The 22,999-nt window shown below is 49.5% G+C and overlaps 2 protein-coding genes across 2 annotated transcripts in view; one reads left to right on the forward strand and one right to left on the reverse strand.

The window, feature by feature from the left end:
* The window catches only part of LOC144133405 (calcium-independent protein kinase C-like), a 65,767-nt gene that overhangs the window by 39,426 nt on the left and 3,342 nt on the right, over positions 1 to 22,999 (forward strand). The gene's annotated exons all lie outside the window — the stretch shown is intronic.
* On the reverse strand, positions 19,566 to 22,762 carry LOC144134519 (uncharacterized). The gene is made up of 3 exons (XM_077667427.1): positions 21,528 to 22,762; positions 19,749 to 20,459; positions 19,566 to 19,602 (listed from the first exon to the last, which is right to left on the reverse strand). Exons 1-3 carry the CDS (start codon positions 22,760 to 22,762, stop codon positions 19,566 to 19,568), a joined length of 1,983 nt encoding a protein of 660 aa, XP_077523553.1.

Raw genomic sequence — 22,999 nt, forward strand, 5'->3', positions numbered from 1 at the left:
CGCCTTTGTCCCTTGCCCGAACGACACTTCCAGCGTTTCCAATTTGGTGGCGTTCTCCTGGAAGAGCTCGAGTAAGTCCCAGTTCACGGAGTCCATCTTCCATATCACATGCCGCAAGTGGCACTGCTTTCCGGCGCCGAATCTGGACTCCTCGGGCGCCAGGCGCCACACGGAGTATGGTACGCACGGTAGGCTTCGACGGACCGCAAGGAAATGAACGCAGCGGTGCTTCCTGGGTAGCCACGCGAGGAAGAAGATGGAGCGCCAGGCTTGCCAATTGTGCGTGCTCACGATGTGCATGTTCGCGACTAGCTTGAAGGTTGCCAGCTCGAGACGGCCGGGTTCCACTTCGGAAAGGTTCAGACCTAAAGGGTTCAGTACGCTGTTCCAGTGGGGAAGCTGGAAGCAAAGCCAGCACTCGCGACCGCTCTCTACCGAAGTGCATGGCCGGTTGAAGTCCCTGTCCGCTGGCTGCCAGCCCTGCCCGTTCCCCGACGCCTGCAGGGCATGACCTCGGAGAAATGTGAACAGCTGGGCGTAGTAGGAAGAGCTCTCCATGAGGGTTAAAATGAGGGGGAGCGTCGGGTGCAGGATGTTACAGACTTTGTCAGCTAGCTGGAAATGGTGCGGTTGTCTAGGCTCGGTGTGTAAACGTACAGTGCCAACGGGAGACTGGCAGTATGTAGTTCTAAAGCAATGTGATTACAAGAGCAAGCGCATGCGCAGTCGCTCTACCCAGAGCTCAATGGGAGGCTCTGAAGCTGATACATCATTTTCTATCGCTGCCGACTGAAGCGAATCTTCCAGCCAAGAATCGAAACGATCATATCTAGATGCACGCGCTTAAAAGGCTGGGCATTTCGCGCTTTCCGAGGACGATTCCAGAATAGTGTATGCTTTGTTTGAAACGCTAAAACGCAACCGTGACTGGAGCATGGAAACGCCCACCCCACTTGATAGCACGTAAAACGAGAAAAATAGAAAAGTGGCAATCAGCAGTGTGTTTTCGTCAGCAGAACGAACGACCACAAATCATGGCTGTCGCATCCTATAACTATGGAGCGAGAAGCAATGCTTCGCCACTCCGTCTGGGTGCAGCATGTGCCAAGGTGACGTTTAGCAGCATCGTGCTGCGTGGTATCGAAGACCGATGAACAAGCAATCAAACGAGAACGAAAAAACTAATCACAGGGACACCTAATTCTATTATGCGTTGACAATACAATAGCTTTAACAGCTGCCGATGCCCATGAAGGAACTGACTATATAGTGAGGCTTGCGAGACCCAGGTTGCTTTTATTGGATACCCCGGACACAGACGAACCTGGAAGGGAAGGATGGATCCTCATGAAGACGAACCTGGTCTCGACGTCACTTCCGGTTTGATGATATCATGTCCCTCCAGCCAATGATATTTCTTTTCTCTGTTGACGTCATTGATGACTTCACCGCCGGCCAACCAATCAGGACTGTTCTTGATAACGGCGGACGGTCGCCGCCGGATTAATTATCGCTCCGGGGAGGCTTGTATGCTATCGCATAAAATAACTCTAGAATAAGTGCAGGCGGGGTTGGCATGTTCGAGTAGTGGTCGCCGCGCTCTCGAAGTGATAGTTCTTTTACCTTCGTAAGTGTTGTCTCCAGCCGGTGACTAATATTAGAGCTAAGGGAAACTTCTACGAAGCACGTTGTCCAGAGACCTCTGTCCTCCACTGGACAACACTCAAACTCCTACGTCAGTAGAGGTAAGTGGTCACCAGGACAATAAATTTTTACTTGGCAGGTACAGATTGTTACAAAGTAATGAGGCAGTGCAAATAAAATGCGGGCTAGCGGGTTTTGGTTGGTTCCGGTGGGGGATTAAGTGGTATTAAACAGCCACTTTAGTTCACCGGTGTTTCGGCTCTCTTCGACGTCGTCTGCTACTTATTAAGCAGTTTAACGACGGCTCCACATGAACGAATTCTCGCTCCCTGAAAAGCTTGCTGTGCACGCGACACCGAACTCTCCTTGTGACCATTCTTAGCATAAATGACCATGACACTCCCCGCTTCCAATTTTTCGGATCGAAATCCGAGTGAGTAACGAGTTCTGACGCGTGCACGTCTGGCATTGAGTCACTAATAAGCCCCCACGACACATGATCACAATGTGCATTGCAGGAACTCACTAACGCGGAAAAACAAACTGAATAAGAGCAATAGCACCCATTACGGGACGCAGTAGCAGTAGTGGTTTATTAAAATAATAAAAAATAAAATATTTTTGCCAGCCCTGGCATCTGCCACCGCTACGGAAGTACCTAAGCTGGGGCAGCGGAAATAAAGGATAGCCGGGAGAATAGAGAAATGAATGAGCTCGTGAGCGGACAGGTAGAGTGGATGGGGGAGAGGTATATACATATAATCTAAATTTCTACTTGACGGGTACAGAGTTGTGCAAAGACAGGCACTACAATAAAATGCGGGCTAGTGAGTTTCGGTATGTGCCAGCGGGCGCGATGCCTTTCGACTGCCTCCTTGGAACTATTTCAGAATAGGTGAGCAGGGTAGTAAGAACGATGGTGGGTCCGGCACGATGCAGCAACAGTCATTAATTGGTTAAACGGTGGAGTGGGGTTTCAGCTCCTTTCGACGTCGTCTGCTCTTATTAAGCAGTTTTAGCGATGGCTAAATGAATGAATTCTCGCTCCCTGAAAAGCTTGCTGCACACATGACAGTGAACTCTCTTTTTGACTATTCTTGGCTTACATAACCGCGATTTTCCTAGCTTCCCATCTGTCGGATCGAAATCGGGGTGTGCAGCAAGTTGTGAGGTAAGCGTACATCCGGCATTGAGTCACTATTAATTGCACCCACGACACATCATCACAATGTGCAATGCAGGAACTCGATAGCACGAAAAATTAAACTGAATAACTCGACCTGCGTTATTTAAAACATTTTTTTCCAGCACCCTTTCCTTTCGCAGAAACAGGTCACGCGATACCACCTATGGTGCGAAATCGATGCTATAGTAGGATATAACCATAGTCATACAACTTACGAAAACAGCAAAATTGTTAACACTGGGCCACACTCCGCGGTGACCTGTATTACTCCGCTAGCAAATCGCAACAATAAACTAAATTATCTTTTTAATGTTTGGCTTTATTAAACAAGCCAGATATAAAAATTCTAGAACTTACATCACATCACATCACTTTATTTTCCTTAAAGACCCCTTTCGGGGTGTTACATAAGGGGTGGGTTTTTATGAAGTACAGGTGTTCAATGCAGTCATGAATGTTCCAGGGCAGGTGATGGCAGCGATATCGTGGGGAAGGCCGTTTCAGTCAGCTGCTACTCGGCAAAAAAATGAATTAGAGAAAACAGTGGTACGGGCACGTGGGCGCAAAACTTGAAGAGGGTGACTGATGCGATGGGATCTGCGCGGCGGGGGTGCACAGATGTAGGGTTCTTGTCTCAGTGGCGAATAAAAAAACTTGTGAAATAAGACGAGACTGGCAGTGCGACGGCGAGCAGAAAGATTAGATAGACCTGATTGCAATTTTAGAGATGATATGCTAACGTCGTATGAATACGAGGAATGAATGAATCTGGTGGCCCTGTTCCGCACAGCTTCGAGGGCGTTTGTTAGATATGCTTGGTGAGGGTTCCAGATGGCCGATGCGAATTCCAGTTTAGTTCTGATGAGTGAAATGTATGCTTGTAGTGTTACATGTTGAGGGGCATCCCGCAGGTGACGTTTCAAGAAGCCAAGTGTTTTATTAGCTGATGATATCAGGTTAGTCACATGCAGACGCCAGGATAAATCATTAGAAATGGTGATACCTAAGTATTTGTACGACTGGACGAGGTCGACAAAGGAGTTAGAAATTGTGTACTGGAAAACAAAAGGATTTCGGCGGCGGTGAAAATACATATACTTACATTTGTTAGGGTTGAGTGTCATCAGCCACTGCAAACACCAGTTTTGCACATGGTTTAGGTCAGCCTGTAGGGATTCTTGGTCAGAAGAGTTAGTGACTGAACGATAAATAACGCAGTCATCAGCAAACAGACGGATATGACACGATACATGCTGGGGTAGGTCGTTAATGTAAATAAGAAATAACAAAGGACCGAGAACAGAACCCTGCGGGACGCCGGAGGTTACTGGAAGCGGGTGGGAGGGCTGATTATTAATGAAGACAGACTGAGAACGATGCGTGAGGAATTCTTTAATCCACGCGATGATGTTTGGATCTAGGTTCAGCTGAGAGAGTTTGAGAAGCAAGCGTTGATGAGGTACTTTGTCGAAAGCCTTAGCAAAGTCTAGGAATATGGCATCAGTTTGTAGGCTAGTGTCAAGGCTGGCGTGAATGTCATGAAGAAAAATGGCTAGCTGAGTTTCGCAGGAAAAACCTTTCCGAAATCCATGCTGGGACGGATGGAAGAAGTGATTGGAATCTAGGAATTGTATGATTTGGCTATAAATGACATGTTCCATTAATTTGCAGGGTACACTTGTTAATGAAATAGGGCGATAATTAAGAGGTGAATCAGTTTTTTTCAATTTTTTTCTTGTGGTCAATTTCTTTTTAGGCTAATATATTAGGATTCAACTTATAAGCCGCATTGTTAACACTGGGCCATGGTCGCGGCGCCTTGTATTACTCGGCTAGCCGATCACAACAATAAACAAAACCAGCTTTTTAATGATAATTCACTTTATTAAACAAGTCGGGTATCGAAATTCTAAAGCTTGCAATTTTTTTCATTGTGATCAGCTCGTTATTTAGCGAACAAGAAAAGTTTTAACAAGGTCTACGTTTTTGTTGTGCAGGAAAACTGCGCGGCGGTCCCGGATGTGGGCGGCGTTTCACTGCAGACTTAAGATCCAGTGACGGAGTTCGCGCCCAATAGCGTTCCGACGAGGGTTGTGGATGGAGTGCGAGAGGGAAATGTTTGTTTATGGTTTATGGGGGTTTAACATCCCAATGCGACCCAGGCTATGAGGGACGCCGTAGTGAAGGGCTCCGGAAATTTCGACCACCTGGGGTTCCTTAACGTGCACTGACATCGCACAGCACACGGGCCTCTAGAATTCCGCCTCCATCGAAATTCGACTGCCGCGGCCGGGATCGAACCCGCGTCTTACGGGCCACAGCGGCGGCCCGTCAGGAGGAGGGGATCTAGCGACAATTGAGGACAGGTTCCTTATGCTTCTATGCGTGAAAATGCGGAAACCACGCCAATGGGGAAATGTGAAAGCGTGCCTAGCACGCGAGCTCATCGCGTGAGGGCGCGTCGAATGGGGAACATGATAAGCGTAGGTGCTCGAGTGATCCCTGGTTTTACAGTGCTGCGACGGGCGCTGTAGATAAGAGCATAAAATAAATTCAGTGAGAGTTGCTTCGCGACGGCGGCTGTCCTAGGCGCACTAATTAATGGTCAGAATTTTTTTACCGTTTCCCAGGGTGTCGCCGATCCTTAGGAAATTCATCGCTTTCGAGATAGCTTTCAGCTGCAAGAGATATAGGCGACGGCTTTTAGCCCTGCATGCGATGTTCGGTCGCAAGCGCGTGAAGCTACCTACTAGCAAGGAAGTATATATAGCTTTCACACAGGCCATGGATAAAGAAAATGGTGAGGCTTCTATATAATAGAAAGTGGAGAGTGGCCGCCGCGCGCGTTGGTGCGTACAGGATCATTCGATATGAAAGGGAACATGGGCGTGCATGGCCTTCGCGAAGCGCTGCCACCGAGTGCAGAGCCCCTCTAGTGTCGCTGGTGCTTTTCGGCAGAAAACGCCATGGAGGGGCTTTAGCCGAGATTGGGCGGTATCGGGCGCATGCGCATTTGCCTCCGATTCTCGCCAAGGCTGTCCGCTACAGCGCTTCGTGAAGAGCAGAGGCCACGAGTTCCCGTGTTCCCTTTCCTATTGAGCGACCCTGTGCACGAAGCACTGCGAAAGGCCGCGCGCTTTTGTCTAATCGCCACTTGCCGCTGTGGCCTGCACAGCTGAAATTGCGCATTGTCACACAATAATGGCGCTCGTCACTTCGCGTATTACTATGCGTACACGGTTGCGTTTGCAGTTGGTTAAACAAGGGGCCTGGAAGCAGCGCAACACACGATAGCGAAGACCACACAGATTGGCACTTCGTACGCGCATATTCACAAGCGACTCTGAGGAACGCTGATGGTCGGGTCAGCGCAAGGTAAGGTTGGCTCGCAGGCGCTGTCGCACGGGGGGCGGGCACTGAGAGAGAGAGAGTGTGTGTGTCTAGGGGGAGGGGTAGGGTGGAACGCCGTGCAACTTACTGAAATTCGCGAATTAAACCGCCCTTTCATGTCCACATGTACTCGTGGTAATATCGAAACTACGTGTAAAATTGTCATGACGTCACATATGGCGTCAAAAGCGCGTTGATTGCATGGGGCACACGAACGACTGCACGGAAAGCTAATGAGTTCTTTTGAACTAACGAGCCGTGCATGTGCAGGATGAATTCATTGCATGAGGGAGAAAGTGGATTGGGGGGTTTTAACGCCCTGTAGAGACTCTAGACTATGAGGGACGTCGTAGTGGAGGGCTCCGTAGTAACTTAGACCACCTGGGTTTCTTTAATGTTTGATGACATCGCACAGCACGTAGGGGTTTTTGTATTTAGAAAACGTAATATGGCCGCCGGGGTCGAACCAGCGACCTTGGGATCAGCAGCTGGACGCGAAAGCCACTGAGCCACCGCAGCTGGTCATTGAGGGAAAAAAAGTACTCGCGATTTAAAACCATTTATTTTGCTAAGACGTCAAATACAATAAAAACAGCAGTCAAATTATGACTTTGTTATCTCGCACCAACCTCCACCCATCAAGCAGCTCCCGTCGGTGCAAGTCGTCTGAAACCCCTGCGATACGTACCACAAACCGTGGTCACGTCACCTCAGCTAGACAAGCTAAACCTTATAGCGTACAGCTGTGCCGATGTCCGGTGCCCTTCGGCAATTGCCCATCCTTTTGCCGTCACCAATGCCGGGCCAACACGTCGTGAAGCTTCAGGTAGCGACTGATGGCGCACCAGCAATCCATATTTAGGGCGTCTATCTGCGTGACGTCAGCGGGCCAGCACGTGACGGAGCTCTTCACGACACCTGCGGAGCGCAGAAAATTATCGCGCATGCGTCCAAACGCCGCGCGGATCGCCGCCCGGGCGTCATCCTCCGTCCCACGTGTCACTCTAGCAATCAGCCTGAGCAACGACTGCTTCGTCCGTAGCAGCTCAAACGCCCGAGCGCACCTGGATGACGAGTCCTTACCGGTGACGAAGCGTGCCGCGTCGTTAACGCGCGTTCGATTCCGAGTCACAGTCCTGGAGAAGATGTAGTCCCTCGTGTCCTGCACAGGACCATCGATATCGATATCCACGACGAACTGGTTTAGCAGCAGACCCATTGCCATCACGTTGAAAGCCCTCTGTCCACTGTAGTTGTCCTTCTGCTGAGAAACGGAGAGGCTGACGATGCTCTTGCTGTTCCTGAGCACAACCACGAGCCATCTCGCGTACTCTGCGTGGTACAGATGGTCGCTGCTGACAATGGTCAGGTGCGACAGGTTCGAGCTGCTCCCCACAGCGCTGGACAGCTCGATGAGATCCTGACAGTAGGCCGCCAAGTCGAAGGACCTGATGTCCTCGGCGATTTCGAGCGACTCCAAGGAACTGTTGGAGACGATGATCTCCTTGACCGCGTCCATCATGCAGTGAGGCCAACGTCGCACGGACCACAGGCTCAGCCCCCTTAGGGGAATTCTGTCTGGACCTGCGAGAGCAGTGCGGAGCGCCGATGCCTGCTCCGGCTGGATGTCGACGACGAGCCAGACGTCCCTGGGAGTCGCCAACGGGGCTGTCAGCATGGGCATCATGGTCAGGAGGTCACCGTCGTCCCAGTACTGCACTTCGATCCGGTGGCTGCATTCCAGGGACGCCACCAGGGCAGCCAAAGCCTTCCTTATATTGGGAGAAAGGAAGTGCCCATAAGTGATGTGCAGTGGAACGCGATACAATGTACACTCATGGTTAAATGTTTGCGAGATGCGGTTTCACGAAAAAAAAACTGCGGTCGAGCAAATCACGTCAATAAGATAGCAGGGGAACAAAAGGGAACATGCTTGCGCCACCATCTGGAAAAAATGATAGCTCAGTGGCTAGCAAGCCACTGCAGAAAAAAAAAATTGGAGAGGACACTTAAGCTATGCCTTAAGGATATGACGCCATAGTTTAGTAGGGGATTGGGCATTCCATTTTTTTGCTATTAATTGAGCAATTACACACGAAATTTTCTTAATTAACATCATCAAGCATTTGCTTTTCTTTCTCAGCACTCTGACACCTTTGAACCCCCATTTTTCATTTCTTTGAATAACTAATTACAATGATATTATTAACTGGTCATTGCCTATCACCCACCAATCAATCATCAGTCACTGGGACCACAAATTACCATGACACGATTGTTTTACGCAGCGCCAGATTATAGGTCGTCGATTCGAATTCCTGCCGCCAGCTAGGCTCTAACTTATATAGTGCAAGTTTAGGCTGCATGGAACGCGGAATCGTGTGACACCACCGGGAACATTCTGCGGCAACGGTTGGCGCGATAAGATTTCTTTTTACTCAGCGGCCGATTTCCGACACGCGGTGCCGACTACTACGACGACGGCTTTTCGACCGTACGAGCTGTATACGCTATCGCGTTAAATGTTGGGTAATACTGCGCTTGCATGTATTTTGTTTGCCATCGCAGTTTCATTTTCTCAAGGTGTGGTCAAAGACCCTTTTGCCAAGCATTTCACCCTAAATAAGCCGATCACCTTGAGAAGACGACAATACCTTGCTCTTTGACCATAGTTGCCCCTGCGCCATAAAAATCCATAGTCATCATCAGTTTCGTTTTGTTGTTCTGAAAACCGACAACGCGCATGCGTGTCTCTGCCGTGGCGTGAAATAGATCAGAACACGCGTTAAGAATTCAACTCTTACCTTTGCTCCCTGGATCCGAAGACTGCGTCGACCTGAATGCGCTGTAGGGTCTTGTTCCTCTCCAGAGCGGCGACCAACCTCGAAAGCACGCCGGCGACCACAGTGCAGTCCGCGGCACACGTGAGGGATTTCAGCGCCGCATTGTCGCCCAGTGCACCGGCGACGCTATCTGGATCCTCGATGAAACACCGGAAACCCGCCAGCGTTAGCGACTCCAGCACAGTGTTTCCGCGCAGTAGTGACGCAACCTTGTCGTCCGGCGTCATCAACTGGCCTCGAGGGAGCATACAAGCAAGGGAGAGCATGCGCACTGAGGAGTTCTGCGTCAGAGCGTCGCAGACGACGCCAAACGCCTCGATGGAGGGACTGGCGACGTGGACTTCGAGAAGAGTCCGGCTCCTCGCCAGAGCATCAGCAAAGATACGATCTCCGTGCGAGTACGGCGGATAGTAAAAGCTCAGCTTCTGTAACGCGCTGTTGGAAGACAGTATGCGGGCTATCTTCTCCGGCAAAAACACGGCACCCGTCAAGACAATGTCCAGCTCCGCCAATGACTGACACAGGGTGAAGTCCCCTAACCGCTCGCAGGCGTCGGAATGCGATGACATGTAAATGCTGAAGGTCTGCAGAGTGCAAGATGAGCGACGGACCAGTTGGCGAAATTCGTCGGGAATCACCGCCTTTGTCCCTTGCCCGAACGACACTTCCAGCGTTTCCAACTTGGTGGCGTCTTCCTGGAAGAGCTCGAGCAAGCCCCAGTTTTCCAAGTCCATATTCCATGTCACGTGCCGCAAGTGGCACTGCTTTCCGGCGCCGAATCTGGACTCCTCGGGCGCCAGGCGCCACACGGAGTATGGTACGCACGGTAGGCTTCGACGGACCGTAAGGAAATGGACGCAGCGGTGCTTCCTGGGTAGCCACGTGAGGAAGAAGATGGAGCACCAGGCTTGCCGATTGCGCGGGCTCACGATGTGCATGTTCGCGACTGGCTTGAAGGTTGCCAGCTCGAGGCGGCCGGGTTCCACTTCGGAAAGGTTCAGACCGAAAGGGTTCAGTACGCTGTTCCAGTGGGGAAGCTGGAAGCAAAGCCAGCACTCGCGACCGCTCTCTTCTGAAGTGCATAGCCGGTTGAAGTCCAGGTCCGCTGGCTGCCAGCCATGCCCGTTCCCCGATGCCTGCAGGCCGTGACCCCGGAGAAATAGGAAGAGCTGTGCGTAGTAGGAAGAGCTCTCCATGAAGGTTAAAATGAGGGGGAGCGTCTGGTGCACGACGTTACAGACTTTGTCAGCTAGCTGGAAATGGTGCGGTTGTCTAGGCTCCGTGTGTAAACGTACAGTGCCAACGGGAGAATGGAAGTGTGTAGTTTTAAAGCAATGTGATTACAAGGGTAAGCGCATGCGCAGTCGCTCTACCCAGAGCCCAATGGGAGGATCCGAAGCTGATACATCATTTTCTATCGCTGCCGACTGAAGCGAATCTTCCTGCCAAAAATCGAAACGATCATATCTTGATGCACGTGCTTATAAGGTTTGACATTTCGCGCTTTCCGAGGACGATTCCAGAATAGTGGTTGCTTTGTTGGGAACACTAAAACGCTACCGTGACTGGAGCATGGAAACGCCCACCCCACGTGATAGCACGTAAAACGAGAAAAATAGAAAAGTGGCAATCAGCAGTGTGTTTTCGTCAGCAGAACGAACGACCACAAATCACGGCTGTCGCGTCCTATAACTATGGAGCGAGAAGCAATGCTTCGCCACTCCGTCTGGGTGCAGCATGTGGCAAGGTGACGTTTAGCAGCATCGTGCCGCGTGGTATCGAAGACCGATGAACAAACAATCAAACGAGGACGCAAAAACTAATCACAGGGACACCTAATTCTATTATGCGTTGGCAATGCAATAGCATTAACAGCTGCCGATGCCCATGAAGGAACTGACTATATAGTGAGGCTTGCGAGACCCAGGTGGCTTTCCTTGTATACCCCGGACACAGACGAACCTGGAACGGAAGGACGGATCCTCATGAAGACGAACGTGTTCTCGACGTCACTTCCGGTTTGATGATATCATGTCCCTCCAGCCAATGATATTTCTTTTCTCTGTTGACGTCAATGATGACGTCAATGCCGGCCAACCAATCAGGACTTTTCTTGACAACGGCGGACGGTCGTCGCCGGATTAATTATGGCTCCGGGGAGGCTTGCATGCTATCGCATAAAATAACTCTAGAACAAGTGCAGGCGGGGTTGACATGTTTGAGTAGCGGTTGCCGCGCTCTCGAAGTGATAGTTCTTTCACCTTCGTAAGTGTTGTCTCCAGCCGGCGACTAATATTAGAGCTAAGGGAATCTTCTACGAAGCACGCTGTCCAGAGACCTCTGTCCTCCACTGGACAACTCTCAAACTTCTACGTCAGTAGAGGTAAGTGGTCACAGTTCACTAAATTTTTACTTGGCAGGTACAGAGTTGTACAAAGTAATGAGGCAGTGCAAATAAAATGCGGGCTAGCGGGTTTTGGTTTGTTCCGGTAGGTGCTTAAGCGGTATTAAACAGCCACTTTAGTTCACCGGTGTTTCGGCTCTCTTCGACGTCGTCTGCTACTTATTACGCAGTTTAACGACGGCTCCCCATGAACGAATTCTCGCTCCCTGAAAAGCTTGCTGCGCACGCGACACCGAACTCTTCTTGTCACCATTCTTAGCTTAAATGACCATGATACTCCCAGCTTCCAATTTTTCGGATCGAAATGCGAGGGAGTAGCGAGTTCTGACGCGTGTACAGTACTCACGGATTGAAATAGGACATTCGGAGCGCGTGGCCGTCGCTTCATGGAGTGCCGCCCGTAGACGCTCATGAAACCAAGGTGGTGCATTGTGGTATGGCGCGAGAGGGAGAACATCTACAAAGCAGAATTGTTCCTTCCAGTAGCCAATCAGCCGGCCTGTGGTTTACCACATGCCGCGTGGCACTGCAAGGCTAGCGCTCCGAATGTCCTATTTCAATCCGTGAGTACTGTACGTCTGGCATTGAGTCACTAATAAGCCCCCACGACACATGATCACAACGTGCATTGCAGGAACTCGCTAACGCGGAAAATTGAACTGAATAAGAGCATTAGCGCCCATAACGGGACGCAGTAGCAGTAGTGGTTTATGAAAATAATAAAAAATAAAATATTTTTACTAGCCACGGGGCATCTGTCGTCGCAACGGAAGCACCTGAGCTGGGGCAGCGGAAATAAAGGATAGCAGGCAGAATAGAGAAATGAAAGAGCTCGTGAGTGGACAGGTAGAGTGGATGGGTGAGAGGTATATATATATATATATATATATATATATATATATATATATATATATATATATATATATATATATATATAGTATAGAAAGATAAACGTATTTGGTTGTTAGAGGCAAAAATTTAAAGTTGAAAACGCTTCATTTAGCCATAGATTTATTTTGAGTCGACGTTTCGGACAGAGCCTGTCCTTTCTCAAGACTGAGGTTACAGGGGTCTTCTTCCTCTTCTTAAGGAGTTGGCACTGGCACACATGTACGACACATGAACAAAAGAAACAAACGGAGGCAAAGAATACTAGAAAAGATACAGATAGAAAGAGAAAAAAGGGGAACAAATAAAAAAGAAAAACGTGTTGTCCCCCGCCGCCCACCCCGAAGCCGCGGGGAGCCGACCCCGGACGAGGAAAAAAAAGGAAAACACGGAGCGGGAGGGGATAATGGCTACCCATCAAGGCAACAGAGCGGCGGCGTGTAAGGTGTACAGGAACAGACGGTGGCGGGATCGCCCTACACACAAAAGTTAAAGACGCGTGCACTCGCGTGCCCCGACCATAAAGAGTAAACAAATAAACAGAATAAAATGCAGACAGGGCCGGAGCTTCCGTCATCTGGAACCACTTCGGCAGCCAGAGCCAAGGCCGAATCAGCGGCGCCGTGAGCTTAACTAAACACACGTGCACTGTGCATGAAAACACCCAGACACACAGCACTAAAGCATCCGAGCTCATGCCAGTGTCGTGTGGCGGCTAAATGACAATGGCGGGAGCATTTAAGCGAGTAAGGTGTACAGAAGCAGACGGTGGCGGAATTGACCAACATATATAAATTGGAGATGCTTGCACTCGCGTCACCTGGCCAGAAAAAGTAAACAAATAAACAGAACAAAATGCAGACAGGACAGGAGACTTCCGTCATCTGGAACCATTTCCGCAGCCCGAGTCAAGGTAGAATCAGCGGCGCCGTGAGCTTAACTACACACACGTGCACTGTGCCTGAAAACACCCACAAAAGAAAAAAAAGTGGAAAAACATCGGAGTTCGGCCAAGTGTGGTGTGGGTGGTAAATGTGAATGGCGTGAGCACTTAGGCAAGGGTTCTTCAATTGCACCCCGTCGTCAAGGTAATCGAACTGGGAAGATAGGGGCGGTGTGGGGTAGGGAATGAAGAAATTTGTGTGAGCTTGAAAAAGATGTCGCTAGCAAGAAACGACCGAGGTATGTCAAGCTGGCTCTCGTAATGTCAGCAACGGCCCTGCAAGGGGCGAATGGAGGACAATACACCTTGACTTTCATTAATGCCGTGAGGAATTGTTCCAAATTTGTAAATGAAGTACGACTCGGGTTGTTCTCTTTCCCGGGTGTTGTGGAACCCACCCTGTAGGACTGTTAACTTAATTGCATCAAATGGGTGGTTTCGCTCATTAATGTGTTTTGACAAGGGAAGGTTGGGTAGGGATAAGATATGCGCGCGGTGGTTATTAAAGCGAAATCGTAGAGGGTTGACGGTCTGTCCAATGTACTGCATACTGCACACACTGCATTCTAGGAGGTATATTACGTTGCAGGAATCACAATCAAAGTTGCCGTTATTTCCCATTTGAAGCCTGAAGCTGTGCTTACTGCACAGCTTGATGTTTGTATGCGTTTGCAGACCTGGCATCTACTTTTTCCACAGGGCCGGCACCCCAAAACCGGCTGGTTATTTGTTTTTGAGTGTACAAGAATATTTTTAATGTTTTTTGGTCGTCTGTAGACCACGTGTGGAGAGCAGTGAAAATTTTGGTGAGGCGCTCGCTTTGTTCGAGGATGTTGAAATGTTTTCTGAGGATTTTGTTTACGTTAGGCGGGTTACTGGTGAAGGTAAGTACGAGATTTGCCCGGTGGTCTGTTTCCTCGTTGTAGCGACATCCCTCGAGTATTTGCTCTCGGTTGAGTTTAGATGCCTTTTCAATGGCATCGTCGACAATGGCGGGGGGGTATCGTTGCTTAATGAGGACTTCTCGCATGCGTTTGGAATTTTTTACGAAGTCCTCGTCTTGGGAACATATTCTTTTAAATCGATGTGCCTGAGAGTATGGGATGCTTGTTTTAGAGTGACGAGGATGGCAGCTTTGGAAGTGTAGGTATTGTTGGCGGTCCGTCGGTTTTCTATATACACCTGTGGTAAGTGAGCCTTTGTTTACTGAAATCTCAACATCTAGAAAGTTAATTTTGGTGTTGGAGTACGTGTAAGTGAAAGATATGTTGGGGTGGACGAGGTTGAAGTTTTCAATAAAACGTATGAGTTCTTGCTCTGTGTCAGTCCATATTAAAAAGATGTCATCCAAGTAGCGTTTGTATAGGGTGGGCTTAATGGGGCAATCTTTCAGAAATTTGGATTCAATACTATGCATGAAGATATTGGCGTAGGTTGGTGCCATCCTTGTACCCATGGCTGTGCCATTAATTTGCAAATAGTGTTCATTGTTAAATTCGAAGTTGTTATCTTCGAGTACGATTTTTGCCAGTATTTCTAAAACACGTGGGGTAGGGGTTTCCTCATTTCTGTTTTGTTCATACGCTTCGATCAGAGATTTAATGCCATCGGAATGAGGAATGTTTGTGTAGAGAGAGACTACATCTAGTGTTGCCAGGAAGGCTACTTCCGGGAGCTTGAGACCTGCTATTGCGCGAAGGAAATGGTTTGTGTCGCGTATGTATGATGCGTGTGTTGTTGGAATATGTCTAATTAGTGTGTCAATGTAACTGGAAATTGGTTCTGTAATCGTGCCGATGCCGGATACTATAGGGCGGCCAGGATTATTCTTTTTGTGGATTTTCGGTAACATGTAGAATTGGCCCGGCGACGGGTGTGGTGCGGTGAGGGCTTTAGATAACCGTAGGGATATGTCCCCATTCTTCGCAAGTTGACCCAGGGTCTCCGCTACAAAATGTTGGTATGGCGCAGTTGGGTCTGCTTCAAGACGTTGATAGAAACTAATGTTAGAGAGTTGTCTCAAGCCTTCTTCAATGTATTTTTCGCTGTCCATGACAACTATACCACCTCCCTTATCCGCTGGCTTTATGATTATATCTGTCCTTCTGCTCAGAGCCTTCAATGCATCCCGTTCGTTTTTAGACAAGTTCTGCCTCCCTGGAGTGTGGTTCTTGTAGGCGTAAATAATGTCTTTCTGGACGGCGTTAATGTACATGTCCAAGTGTTTGTCCCTTCCTATATTAGGAGTCCAGTGGTGGTTAGTAACGACGAGTTCTCTGCTATCCGCGGTAACCCGCGCCCGATCGAAGAAGTATTCCCGGAGTCGCAACATTCGTGCAAAGTTGTCCAAATCTTTTAACACCGAGATTTCGCTGTATTTACCGGTGGTAGGGCAGAATGTAAGGCCTCGAGAAAGGATGGATCTTTCCTCTGTCGTTAAATATATATATATATATATATATATATATATATATATATATATATATATATATATATATTGCATTTCATTTATTTCATTTATTTACCCTCAGGGCCGTTAGGCGTTACAGAGGGGAGTGGGAATAACACATAAGTACAAAAAACAAAAACAGCAGCTAAAAAATTTGAATATAGTTACAGCACACACTGATTTAAGATTAGTAACAGCACTAGCAAAAGGCAGCATTACACAAAACAAACCACAAAAGAAAACTGCAGCAAATAAAATAAAACATAGATATTGACAGAGACTTATATAAAATTAGTAACAGCGTTTCGAAAGGCAACAGTATCGGTAATTTCAACAATATTGTGGGGAAGGTGATTCCAGCTGACACAAGTTCTGGGTATGAATTAATCGTGAAAACATCTCGTGCGACAAGGAGGGATCCAAACTTTGTGGCCGTGATCCATGCGTGCTGAAATATATGATGGTCTTTTCAACAACCTCTCTTTAAGATAAGGATTATGATAAATTTTGTGAAAAGTACATAATGAAGCTATTGACCTGCGATGGGAAAGAAGCGGTAGGGAAAGGTTAGCTTTCATGGCAGTTACACTACTAGTACGATGATAGTTGGAAAGTATGAAACGACAACCGCGGTTTTGAACTGATTCTAAGTCAGAAATGAGAGATTCGACCCCAGGGTTCCACACCGATGAAGCATATTCCAATTTAGAGCGGACCAAAGTTTTGTAAAGTAGTAGTTTTAATGAACTCGGTGCACATGAAAAATTTCTGCGAAGGTATCCAAGGATGCGGTTAGCGTTATTTATAATGTAGTCAACATGAGGTTTCCAAGACAGGTTAAGAGACATGAACACCCAGATATTTATAAGACGACACAGTTTCAAGAGTGATGCCATTAATGTAGTAGGTAGAGTGTGTAGTAGACAGACGAGAAATGGGCAAATGCTTGCATTTAGTAATGTTTAGCTTCATATTCCACAGGTTACACCAATCCAGTACCTTGTTAATATCGGACTGAAGAACAGATGCATCATTATCGTCATTAATTTCGCGGTAAATAACACAGCCATCGGCAAAAAGACAAACGGAAGACGATATAGTAGTTGGTAAGTCGTGTATATAAATGAGAAAGAGGAGGGGCCCAAGAACGGACCCCTGAGGCACGCCAGAGCCAACAGGCGAGGAATATGAATTGACGTTATTTGCTGTTACGAACTGACTTCGGTTTGACAGAAAACAATACAACCATGCAAGTAACGTGGAATCGATGTTAAGGCTGTTTAGTTTAAGAAAAAGAAGCTCATGTGAAACCTTGTCAAATGCTTTAGAAAAATCCTTAAATATAGAATCAGCACGGGACCCGCGATCTAGAATGCAATGCAAGTCATTTGTGAAGCATATGAGTTGCGTTTCGCATGATAATGATTTACGGAAGCCGTGTTGGGCATTACTGAAAAAGCAATTGGATTCTAAAAAGGAATATATACAGGTCATAAGCATGCGGAGTGCATAATGGAGAAAGAAAAGCAGGACAGAATATTGGAAAGGCGCATTTTTTAAAGGGAAGCGAATTCCAAAAGAAAATTAGATCGCTGATGCAGAAATGCTGCATCACGTATATCAAGTCAGTGTATTGTCGTAGCGACAGCTACTTTAGGGTAGCATTTCGAGCCTTCAGCGTGGCGGCGCCGGCACGCTGTCACGTGGTTGGTCACGTGACCAAGTTCCACTCAGCCAGCTGTAGCTATCGCGTCACTCCAGGTTTAACCAGAGCTAAACCACCGCCAATTTTTTCTCCACCGTCCGGGCACACGCCAAAGAGCGGAAGCAGCGTCTTTGTTCGCCGGGCTTTATGTTCTCCGCCAGAGGCCCTGCCCATATCTGTGTGACGTCACTCAAGTGGAAAGTATAAAACACTGAAATCTTGTGTATCTACGGGGTTTAATTCGTCGCGAAGCGACTCCGGCTGCGAGGGGCGAAGTAATGAATGGCTCCGGATATTTCGGCCACCTGGGGTTCTTTCACGGTACACTGACATCACACAGCACATGGGCCTATAGAATTACCGCTCCATCGAAATTAGAGCGCCGCGGCCGGTATCGAACCCGCGTCGTTCGGGTCAGCAGCCTTCCTTCGTAACCGCTGACCCACCGCGGCGTCTTGCCAGGATTAGGGGATCTGGCGAGAAACGCGTCGGGTGGGGAACATGAGAAGTGTAGCTGTTCATCCCTGGTTTGGCAGTGTTGCGATGGGCGCTGTAGATATATAGGTCAGACTTTTTTTCCCGCATCCGAGAGTGTCAATGAGCCTGAGAAAATTCCTCGCTTTCGGGACAGCTTTCAGCTGCAACAGCAATAGGCGACAGCTTTTATAGCCCTGCGATATGCGCTCGCAAGCACGTGAAAAGAGCACATCTGTGCAAGCTGTCCTCTCGCTTTAGATTCCACTGCACTGCTAGCAAGGGATACGAGACGAATTATGTCGCTTTCACTAAGACCATGGACAACAATACGATGCCTTCATACAATATAAAGTGGGCATGGACTGTGGCCGCCAGGCGTTGGTGCATACAGTGTCGCCCCATATGAAAGGGAACACGGGAGCACGTGGTCTCCGGGCTTCGCGAAGCGCTGCCGTCGAGAGCCGACGAGATTTGGTGGTACCTAGGCGCATGCGCATTTGCCTCCGATTCTCGCCGGCTGTCGGCTGCAGTGCTTTGTGAAGAGCAGAGGCCACGCTCTCCCGTGTTCCCTTTCATATTGAGCGACCCTGTGCACGAAGCACTGCGAAAGGCCGCGCGCTTTTGTCTAATCGCCACCTGCTGCTTTAGCCTGCACAGCTGAAATTGCCCGTTGCACACACAATAATGGCGCTCGTCACATCACGTATTACTATGCGTACACGATTGCGCTTATAGTTGGTTAAACAAGGGGCCTGGAAGCAGCGCAGTACATGATAGCGAAGACCACACAGATTGGCACTTCGTATGCGCATATTCACAAGCCAGTCTGATGGTCGGGTCAGTGCAAGACATGATCGGCTGGCAGGCGCTCAGCCGCACGGGGGGGGGGGGGGGGGGGCACTGAGAAAGTGTGTATGTGTGTGTGGGGGGGAGGGTAGGGTGGAACGCCGTGCTATTAATTTAAATTTGCTATTTGAAGCGCCCTGGGATGTCCACATGAACTACTCGCGGTAATACCGAAGCTGCGTGTAAAATTGTAATGACGTCGCAGATGGCGTCAAAGGCGCGTTGATAGCATGGGAAACACGAACGACTGCATGTTTTTTCTTAATGTTCGCTGACATCGCACAGCGCATCGGCGTTTTTGTATTTAGGAATCGTATATAGGCCGCTGCGGCCGGGATCAAACCCCCGACCTTGGGATGAGCAGTTGGACGCCAAAGCCACTGAGCCATCACACCGGGTCCTTGAGGGAAAAAGTACCCGCGGTTAAAATCCTTTTATTCTGCCAAGACGTCAAAGACAATAAAAACAGCCGTCAAATTATGAGTTTGTTAATTCGCACCAACCTCCTCCCATCAAGCAATGCAAGTCGTCTGAAACCCCTGCGATAGACAACACAAACCTGCCAATGCACATAATTTCTGCTACTGTTTGCTATTGATTTACACCGCGGTCACGACACTCCAGCTGGACAGGTAAATCTGCTGGTGTTTAGCTATGGCGAAGTCCGGTGTCGTCCGGCAATTTGCCATCCTTTTGTCGTCACCACTGCTGGACTAACACGTCGTGAAGATTCAGGTAGCGACTGATGGCGCGCCAGCATTCTATATTTAGGGCGTCTATCTGCGTGACGTCAGCGGGCCAGCACGTGACGGAGCTCTTCACGACACCTGCGGAGCGCAAAAGATTATCGCGCATGTGGCCAAACGCCACGCGGATCGCTTTGCGGGCGTCATCTTCCGTCCCACGTGTCACTCTAGTAATCAGCCTGAGCAACGACTGCTTCGTCCGTAGCAGCTCAAACGCCCGAGCGCACCTGGAGGACGAGTCCGCACCGGTGACAAAGCGCGCCGCGTCGTTAACGCGCGTTCGATTCCGCGTCACCGTCCTGGAGAAGATGTAGTCCCTCGTGTCCTGCACAGGACCATCTATATCTATATCCACAACGAACGGGTTTAGCAGCAGACCCATTGCCATCACGTTGAAAGCCCTCTGTCCACTGTAGTTGTCCTTTTGCTGAGAAATGGAGAGGCTGACGATGCTCTTGCTGTTCCTGAGCACGGCCACGAGCCATCTCGCGTACTCTGCGTGGTACAGATGGTCGCTGCTGACAATGGTCAGGTGCGACAGTTTCGAGCTGCTCCACACAGCGCTGGACAGCTCGGCGAGATCCTGAGAGTAGGCAGCCAAGTCGAAGTACCTGATGCTCTCGGCGATTTCGAGCGACTCCAAGGAACTGTTGGAGACGAGGATGTCCTTGACCGCGTCCCTCACGCAGTGAGGCCACCGTCGCTCGGACACCAGGCTTAGCTTCCTTAGGGGAACTCCGTGTGGACCTGCGAGAGCAGTGCGGAGCGCCGATGCCTGATTCGGCTGGATGTCGTCGACGGCGAGCCAGACAGTCCTGGGAGTCACCAACGGGGCAGTCAGCATGGGCATCATGGTCACGAGGTTACTGTAGTCCCAGTACTGCACTTCGATCCGGTGGCTGCATTCGAGGGACGTCACCAGAGCAGCCAAAGCCTTCCTTATATTGGGAGAAAGGAAGTGCGCATAAGTGATGTGCAGTGGAACGCGATACAATGTGCAGTCATGGTCAAAAGTTTGCGAGATGCGGTTTGACGAAAAAAAAAACGCGGTCGAGCAAAGCACGTTAATAAGATAGCATTGGAACACAAGGGGACATGCTTGCTCCATCATCTGGAATAATGATAGCTCATTGGCTTGCAAAGCACTGCAGAAAAAAAAATTGCAGAGGACATTTAGCTACGCCTTAGGCACATGACGCCATAGTGTAGTGGATTGGACATTCCATTCTGAGCTCTTTCACACCTTGAACGCATTTTTCATTTTTCAATTGTTGCTATTAATTGAGCAATTACACACGAAATTTTCTTAATTACCATCATCAAGCATTCGCTTTTCTTTCTCAGCACTCTGACACCTTTGAACCCCAATATTTTCATTTCATTGAATAACTAATTACAATGATATCATTAACTGGTCATTGCCTACCACACACGAATCAATCATCAGTGACTGGGACCACAAATTACCATGACACAATTGTTTAACGCAGCTTCCGATTATGGGTCGTCGATTCGAATTCCTGCCGCCAGCTAGGCTCTAACTTGTATAGTGCAAGTTTAGGCTGCATGGAACGCTGAATCGTGTGACACCACCGGGAACATTCTGCGGCAACGGTTGGCGCGATACGATTTCTTTTTACTCAGCGGCCGATTTCCGACACGCGGTGCCGACTACTACTACGCCGACGGCTTTTCGACCGAACGAGCTGTATACGCTATCGCGTTAAATGTTGGGTAATACTGCGCTTGCATGTATTTTGTTTATCATCGCAGTTTCATTTTCTCAAGGTGTGGTCAAAGACCCTTTTGCCAAGCATTTCACCCTAAATAAGCCGATAACCTTGAGAAGACGAGAATACTTTGCTCTTTGACCATAGATGCCCCTGCGCCAAAACATCCAGTCATCATCAGTTTCGTTTTGTTGTTCTGAAAACAGACAACGCGCATGCGTGTCTCTGCCATGGCGTGAAATAGATCAGAACACGCGATAAGAATTCAACCCTTACTGTTGCTCCATGGATCCGAAGACTGCGTCGACCTGAATGCGCTGTAGGGTCTTGTTCCTCTCCAGAGCGGCGACCAACCTCGAAACCACGCTGGCGACCACAGTGCAGTCCGCGGCACACGTGAGGGATTTCAGCGCCGCATTGTCGCCCAGTGCACCGGCGACGCTATCTGGATCCTCGATGAAACACCGGAAACCTCCCAGCGTTAGCGACTCTAGTACAGTGTTTCCGCGCAGTAGTGACGCAACCTTGTCGTCCGGCGTCATCAACTGGCATTGTGGGAACATACAGACAAGGGAGAGCATGCGCACTGAGGAGTTCTGCGTCAGAGCGTCGCAGACGACGCCAAACGCCTCGATGGAGGGACTGGCGACGTGGACTTCGAGGAGAGTCTGGCTCCTCGTCAGAGCATCAGCAAAGGCACGATCTCCATGCGAGTACGGCGGATAGTAAAAGCTCAGTTTCCGTAGTGCGCTGGTCGAAGACAGTATGCGGGCTATCGTCTGCGGCGCGAGCGTGGCACGCGTCAAGGCAATGTCCAGCTCCACCAACGACTGGCACAGGGCAATCTCCCCTAATCGCTCGCAGGCGTCGGAGTGCGACGACATGTAAAGTCTTAAGGTCTGCAGAGTGCCAGCCGATCGACGGACCAGTTGGCGAAATTCGTCGGGAATCACCGCCCTTGTCCCTTGCCCGAACGACACTTCCAGCGTTTCCAACTTGGTGGCGTCCTCCTGGAAGAGCTTGAGTAAGTCCCAGTTCACGGAGTCCATCTTCCATATCACATGCCGCAAGGGGCACTGCTTTCCGGCGCCGAATCTGGACTCCTCGGGCGTCAGGCGCCACACGGAGTATGGTACGCACGGTAGGCTTCGACGGACCGCGAGGAAATGGACGCAGCGGTGCTTCCTGGGTAGCCACGTGAGGAAGAAGATGGAGCGCCAGGCTTGCCAATTGTGCGTGCTCACGATGTGCATGTTCGCGACTAGCTTGAAGGTTGCCAGCTCGAGGCGGCCGGGTTCCACTTCGGAAAGGTTCAGACCCAAAGGGTTCAGTACGCTGTTCCAGTGGGGAAGCTGGAAGCAAAGCCAGCACCCGCGGCCGCTCTCTTCCGAACTGCATGGCCGGTTGAAGTCCAGGTCCGCTGGCTGCCAGCCCTGCCCGTTCCCCGACGCCTGCAGGGCATGACCTCGGAGAAATGTGAACAGCTGTGCGTAGTAGGAAGAGCTCTCCATGCGGGTTAAAATGAGGGGGAGCGTCGGGTGCAGGACGTTACAGACTGTCAGCTAGCTGGAAATGGTGCGGTTGTCTAGGCTGCGGGTGCAAAGTCAGAGGCAACGGTAGATTGGCAGCGTGATTAAACGAGTAAGCGCATGCGCAGTCGTCCTACCCAGAGTCCAACGGGAGGCTCCGAATCTGCTTTATCGTTTTCTATCGCTGCCGACTGAAGCGCTTGTTCCTGCCAAAAGTAG

Source organism: Amblyomma americanum, chromosome 5 (assembly GCF_052857255.1).
Source record: "Amblyomma americanum isolate KBUSLIRL-KWMA chromosome 5, ASM5285725v1, whole genome shotgun sequence".
NCBI classification, from domain to species: domain Eukaryota; kingdom Metazoa; phylum Arthropoda; class Arachnida; order Ixodida; family Ixodidae; genus Amblyomma; species Amblyomma americanum.